This window comes from Gavialis gangeticus, unplaced genomic scaffold (genome assembly GCF_001723915.1).
Source record: "Gavialis gangeticus isolate Ggan-Ray unplaced genomic scaffold, GavGan_comp1, whole genome shotgun sequence".
NCBI classification, from domain to species: Eukaryota; Metazoa; Chordata; order Crocodylia; family Gavialidae; genus Gavialis; species Gavialis gangeticus.
In genome coordinates this window covers 126836903-126844089 of record NW_017729022.1, presented here as the reverse complement: position 1 = coordinate 126844089, position 7187 = coordinate 126836903, and the positions used below count along the sequence as shown (strand labels likewise).

The following is a 7187-nucleotide window of genomic DNA, read 5'->3' as shown; positions in this document are numbered from 1 at the left end:
AGGGTGCATGGCATGGGAGTTCCCCAGAGACAACTAGCACTAGCACAAGCTGTACCATGCTCCTTGTCCCCAGGGAAACAAATGTCCACGCTGGTGTGCATGCAGCCTAAGAGTCTATCTTAAAACTTTTGTTTTCAGCTTACACTGGAATGTTTCCAGAACACTGGGGCTAAAATCTCTAATCTTATAAAATGTTAATGATTATAGACAGCCAGTGCATTGAATTTGTGTGCGTATGTATGTCTGGACACAGTTACTCTGAAATAAGAATGCTCCTTTCCAATCTAGCTTTCTCTTCTTCCAGAACATCCCTAGATTATTCCGCAACAGTCACTCCAGTAAATTTCCCCAGGTAGACAAGCTTTTACATATCTTCCAAAAGACAATATATCTAGTGACGCAATATCCCCTCAAGGCATTTACTGCTGACAGAAATAATACTGCTTATTTAATGAATACCACCTTCTGAGGAAACGTGGGTTTTCCTTGACGGTCTCCAGTTCAAATAATGACCATGTCCGACCCTTAACTTGGCTATGATCTCACCAAATCTGACAAGTGGCATGACTACACAAGGACCATAAACTGTAGTTTATGCTGGAATGATACTTCCCCCCCTTGCTAGTTATTAATGGAAAAGTTTTGAGATTTGGTTCCTCAAGCCAAAGCACCAAGTACTGGCTTTACAGTTCTGAGTGTAGAGGGAGACTAGAGTAATTTTGTAAAAGACCATCTGTTAGGAAAACTGTAGTTTTGTTTCAGAACCAAGGGAAGATCTTTGTGATGACCATGTGCAATCAGATTATTTCTAACCTCTTCCAGGACTGATGGCTGTAAGGAGAGGCTTATGATCACTCATCTTCTCCTCCTTTTGTTTTTGAGAAACTAGTTCAAGTTCCTTCTTTTCCAGGAGTTTACTTGATGGGTAAAACAGGCCAATGGTCTGGGTTCCTTTGTCTTTTCTTTCTGATAAATCTAGTCTGGGTTTGGGCAATGCAACAGCCAGAGGTTGCCAGGCAGCTTGAGTCTGTAACCCTTTAACCTATAGGGAAAAATCGAAGTCCAGATGACAAGAAAGATAACAGTAAAAATGCATGGTTACATCACTTTGCAAAAAGAAAAACACACAAGAAGTAAAGAAACATCGTCTGTAAAAACAAATCTAGAAAATAAAAGCTATCAGAGAAGCAAACAGTATTCAGGAGGAATTGTGATAATTCCTGGTTACAATTAACACTTGGTAAAAATACTGATATCATTTATCACAAATGCTTAAAAAACACGCAACTTACTTCTTAATATAAACCAATTTATGTTCTGACACCATAAAAATATTGAAAGGCTGACCTTACTATGTATTATTATTGTCTCTAAAATCTTTTAAAATTAAACATGGCATATTTATTTATCAAAAATACCCTTAAATTAGACACATACATGAGTGATGATGTTACAACCACAAAAAAGTATTTAGAAAGCTCAGAATTTAAAAAGAAAGGGACTCAGCCTCATTTAATTATATGTAGTAATAATTAGAGCTGAGTAACTCTCTGCAGTTAACAGTTCTACCAATGAAGTTAACTTCTTTTTTCTGCTGAGAGAATGTCTGTCACAGACTCTACAAAGAAATCATGGTACTCTCAGGTGAAAGATGTGAATTTGTACCAGTCTGTACTTGCTGAGGACATGACCCAATATCTGTACAGGGATCAGAGCCTAGTATACAACACTGGCTTACCTGAGAAAATGTGCAGGAGTCTCCGGCGCCCAACAGCATGCCATTCTGAGAGCTTGGTTTTGATATAGGTTCAATATAAACACCACAAGATCCACAGAATCGAGCATATGGATGGTTGTTTGCACCGCACTTGAAGCAAGCAAAGTAGCAAGGAGGAGGACCTGGCTGGGGAGTACAGTAAAGCAGCTGTCACTATAGATAAGCATTCTATATATCACAAGGAAGATTCAACTTCTGTACTCTCAGAATTAAAACACTGATAAGACTGTCAGCTTGAATTCAGAGTAAGCAAAAAACCACAGGACTTACAACTTAGACTGGTGACCTTAGTTGTAGTTTCTGAACCCTATCTGACAACAGCAAAACAAAATCACCATCAACCTTCTCACTGCTATTGCATACAGAGGCAAGGCTTTTCAAACAGAACCAATGTGTAAGTAGGCTAGTTTTCAGGTCCGCCAATCTTAACTTATAAAATAGAATTTTAAAATGTTTTTCTCCTCTGACAAACTCTGTCTACTACTTCAAAGCACCTCAATTAATATTCAGTTCCACTCTGCCCCTCCCCTTGTCATAGTATAATTGTAGAGACCTGTGATGACAGATTGTCTATATCTAGAACAGAGTTTCTAATTTTACAGGACCTCAGATGACAGAAGATGATATGGTTTTGAACTTCCCTGCCCTGGTGGGAATGAATCTATCTCAGAAATACAGAAGTAGGTGACATGGGGACAATATTACATTGACTGTTCTATAGAAAAGCTCCTCTGGGCAGAGACCACAAAGAAAATATGGTTATTACTGAAGTCAGTGAGAGTTTGGGCATTAACATCAATGGGACTAGGATTTCACCTTGGGCCTTTACATTTTCTTTGTTCACTGCACACACATGGCTCTTTACACATGTTTAATAATAACGGAAAAATACATGTCCTAACCCACAAGATTCTTGGGAATGGAGCTATGGAACTGCTGCAGGTCATAGATGAGTAAAACCTGACTTGTCAACACAAATGCTTATTGCCAATTAAAACAGAAAGAGAAAAGAGTTTTCTACAAAAGCCCACACCTGGAAATGCATACCTTGGCTCCACACCAGTCACAGAAACGAGCATCACAGTGGTTAGCACGACCACACTTTGAGCAGGATACTGTTTTTCCCAACTGCATGGGTAAAGGAGGGGGTGTATCTCCATTGAACACAGGCTAGTAAAGCAAAATGAGAATTATGAAGAAAATACATACAGCCTGCTGCTAAAGAAAAGCGCATGTTAAGTAAGAGGAGGAGAAAAGCAAGCCAATTTGACAGCATGAAGCAATATTCAGCATAAAGGACTTTTTCCAGCTGTGACTCATCACTGGTTTTATTTTGATCTATGTACCATAATTTTCTCATTTAAAGTTCACAATAATGTGTTTTTAATTTAAATATTTTATATGTTTCTGAACTTTCCATTATTTGCCCTCTTTGAAATAAAACACCATTTATTTCCTTACAGACTTGTCCTATTTTAACTGACCACTTATCATCACGTTTCTGTATTTCCAGGTGAATTTAAAATGAAAAATCACATTCTCTATAACATATGACAAATGTACACTTTTAAGATCCAAAATCCAATCATTATTTTTCTGCTCTGTTTGCAAAGTTTGTGTGATTCTTTGAATGTGGAAACTGGTGGAGGAAAGTGGGTTAGCTCAAATATTTCCATTTTATTTGGATCTTTCATGTTCTGCTGCTGACTCTCATCAGGTGAGCTCTCCAATTAACCCTCCGATAATTAATTGGTATAAGAATGCTGTAGTTGAAGGAACCTTTTTCAGATAGGCCTTATGTTGTTTTACTATTATTTCTTTGGAAATCAGCACTATGGATGATAACTAAAGAAGTCCAAGTGTTCTGGTATTTGAAATTGAACACTACAACACTGTTTTAGTCTGCAGCCTGCAGCAATAGTGAGTTTTAATTCTAGGTAAAAGAGAAGTGAATATTTACCTTGTTTAGAACAATTCTAAAATAAGTCACGTGTTAAAACTACTTCATCATATTCATACAAAACTCTCAGCTTTTTCTTTCAGCCATCACAGACAGTCTGAACCCCTAATTCAACAAAAAACTTACCCACATGCTTAACTTTAAGTAGCTGAATAATACCATCCACGTTCAGCAGAGCATTTAAGCATGTTGCTTAACTCTGTGCATATCAGTAGTTCTAAATCAGCTGATTTTGAAGCAAGGCTATAATGGTTAGTAAAGAAAATGTCTAATTAATGTCCTGGCAGTTTTAACCATGGTCTAGCATTGTTGTCACTATGACCAATAGACAATGATGTCCAAATCACTACTGTCTTCTCCCATCTGATTATCTATCAGTACCTAAGAAAAATAACACTCACTCATTGGGCTTGTATGAGGTTTTTTTCTTAAGGTGTAGAAAATAAAAACCACTCCAACCAGCCAAATGAACACAGCTAAAGTATGAAGTGACAAAGACAGCAATTTTAGGGAGAACATTCACTGTGGCTTCTCTCACCTCTGCATAGAGTCACAGCCAAATACAAGCATAGCAGCTGTAAGTTGATGGGAAGAGCAGAAAGCAGAGATAACAGAAATAATTGAAAGGTTAATGCACATATAATTCTAAATTGTTGTGAATGGTGTTCCCTGCTGTTTAGATTTAAACTCTACTGCAATTATAAAGAAAATAATGCATGGGGATGGGAGCTGATATTCCACACAGAGTGCTGTTGGGTGCCAAGTAAGAATTCTACTTGGGAAGTAATCCCTTTCACCCAATAGTGCCTGAGCCCAGGCAGGGTCAGGATTTGACTCCAAGCATTGTTGTTACGTGCATGAAACCTTACCATCTGTGAGTCAGGCAGCTTGCTTTCACAGGTCACACAGTGCTTAATGTGAATAGGATTTCCTGTGCCACACACCCGACAAATTACCTTGCCCTTTAAAATACAGATTAAGAACACGTTTCACTGGATATATTTAAACTGTGAACCACAGTAAGGTTAAAAACAAGCTATCTACTCCATAAGGGCTCAATCCTGCTGACATATGTAAGTAAGCAGCTTAAGTCCTGCAAAAAGAAGAACCCTCTCAAATACGTGGCATAATGTTCCAGTAACATTTAAACTGTCAGCTCCACTTAAGTCATCTTGCCTGGCCATCATGCAGATCTTGAGTTGGTGGCAGTGTTGTTAAAGTAGTAGAACATATGATGCAGAAGCTCCTGTATCAGTGCTCCCCTGGAGCTGTTTACAAACTAATGAGCAATGACAGTTTGGTTAGTTGTGCATAATTTCTTACAAACAGGCTAGCATTTGCAAGGAAAATCAAAGGAAAACTGCCTCCAACTTTGAAGCATGCTGCCTGGAAGGATCTCATTGGCCAACCTTCATTACAACTAAGGACCTTCAGCTTCCACTTATGTTAGGAATCACAAGCATGACAAATTCTGTACTACAGCTTGTGTCCTCACTAGCCACCTTCAAGTGGTTTAGGTTTGTTCTTGTATCTACATTAAGGCTGCCCTAAGCCATTCAAAGAGTGGACAAGTAGCTGTGACAATGGTGACTTTTGACACCCAGAAGAAAACTACTCTCAAATAGTGAGCTTCCTTTGTTCACTGCCTGATAGTCCCCATTCCCACCATTCTCCTTTCAGCACCAACCTTTCAGTATCATGCCCTTCCTGGAAATGTCCCCTAGCCATGACCTCCTGGCATACAGTGCATCACTCCTGCTATCCCCACTACAATAACACCTCCTTGAACATGTCAAGCCAAATCCCACATCCAGTAACTGCACCACCTATACCTTCTCATGTAATAGTTCACAGTCAGATGAGGTAAACACAATAATGAGGACAGATTTACTGGAGCTAAGTGCTTATGAGTAAGGCATAAATGACTAGATAAATCAAACTAATCTACTTCATAATGAACAGAAGAACATGCACCCATAGCTTATTTGAATAGAAAATGCTGACATTTTGTGCTCTCATATAACATGTCCTGCCATGCTAATATGGTCTGTCTTTAATGACAGCTACTACTTTGTAAATGTGTTAAATCCTACTAACCCTTTAAGTAGTAGCAACATATTTATACAAACCCAAAAAAGATCAATATATTTTTAACAAAATCACCTATAAGAATCATACAGACTACTAGGTAAATTACTTCTTAGTTTCATCTAATCATATTTACCTTTAAGCAGATGCTGGCTTGGGGCTGCAACTGTGGAGCTATTGGAGCCTCACATACAATACAAGAGGGTGTGTTCATCGGCACCATCGTTCTGCATTCAATACATGGCCCCATCTGAATGAAAGATGACAGGATTGTATTGTTATGAAAATGATGATGAACAAGGCTTTCAAGCATTATTGTTAAGCAGAGCCTAAACCTATATCTGACTTTTAATACAAATATTTGCAGGCAACTTAAAATGTAATTCTTAATTCATGAGCCAGATGCTACTACTTCTACTGAAGTAAAGCAGCTTCACCCAATATTTTTAGGAAAATGAGATAAAAGATTTGATTCCTATAAAATTATTTATTTTGCTCCATGGAATCCTTTCCTCCTTCCTTCTTTGTGTCCTTGTGACAAGGTATAGCAGTATTTAGATTTGCTGGAATCTGACAGGGCTGCACCATGAGCATTTCTGCTCTGGCCATTTATGAATTATGTGATGTAGCTACAGAATAACTATAGCCATGATTATTGGGGTAATGTGATTGTACTTTGTTCCATGGAATTGAATAAGCATAATAAGGTTACCTCAATAAACATGGCTATAACAATTCTGTAGCTACATCACATAATTAATAGTCTCTAAAAGCTTCTATCTTCTCTTTACTACTTGTTCTTCTCCAAGCCTTGGTCAACTCTCCACTTATGTAACCTCCTGTTCTCTGTTCTTATGGTTTTTCACCCCAACCCCTGCAATCTATAGTTGACCTTCAGATGGATTTTGAGAACCAAGAAAGGTTTGAAGTGCCAGTCTCATCAAAATGAAATACTCACAAAATAAGAATACCCAAAATTTTAATAGCAAATTCAATAGCAAAATAAAGAAAAGATATAAATGGCTAAACAGTATAGATAAGGCATATCCAAAAAATTATTAAAGTGTCTAAAATGCATATTTTTGGCCTATCTTAATTATTTGAAAATAATTTAATCTTAACATTTCAAAGTCCTAAAGTCTTAAAAAACTTCTAACAGGGCCCAGCCCATTAAAGAAAAGGCCTTCTTACCTACGATTTTAAAAACTAAGTTGCTAAATGCCACTAGCCAGGTACACTTGCAACTGGGCGATTCAGCAAGATCTGTAGTTCAAGACCAAAAACAAAAAAATCCCGAAGTGGACCTGGTTTTTATACTCTATTGCTTGGCTAAAATATCAAAAAGCTTACTAAATAAGGTAA

At 37.7% G+C, this 7187-nt stretch overlaps 1 protein-coding gene across 2 annotated transcripts in view; it reads right to left on the bottom strand.

The window, feature by feature from the left end:
- Positions 1-7187, bottom strand: part of DZANK1 (double zinc ribbon and ankyrin repeat domains 1) — a 58478-nt gene that overhangs the window by 20177 nt on the left and 31114 nt on the right. For both annotated transcript variants that reach the window (XM_019516140.1, XM_019516139.1), the window contains exons 9-13: positions 5962-6075; positions 4607-4699; positions 2825-2947; positions 1739-1903; positions 814-1042 (exon numbers count right to left, since the gene is read on the bottom strand). In XM_019516140.1, the coding sequence (XP_019371685.1) occupies positions 814-1042; positions 1739-1903; positions 2825-2947; positions 4607-4699; positions 5962-6075 (724 nt within the window). The remainder of the gene's footprint in view (positions 1-813; positions 1043-1738; positions 1904-2824; positions 2948-4606; positions 4700-5961; positions 6076-7187) is intronic.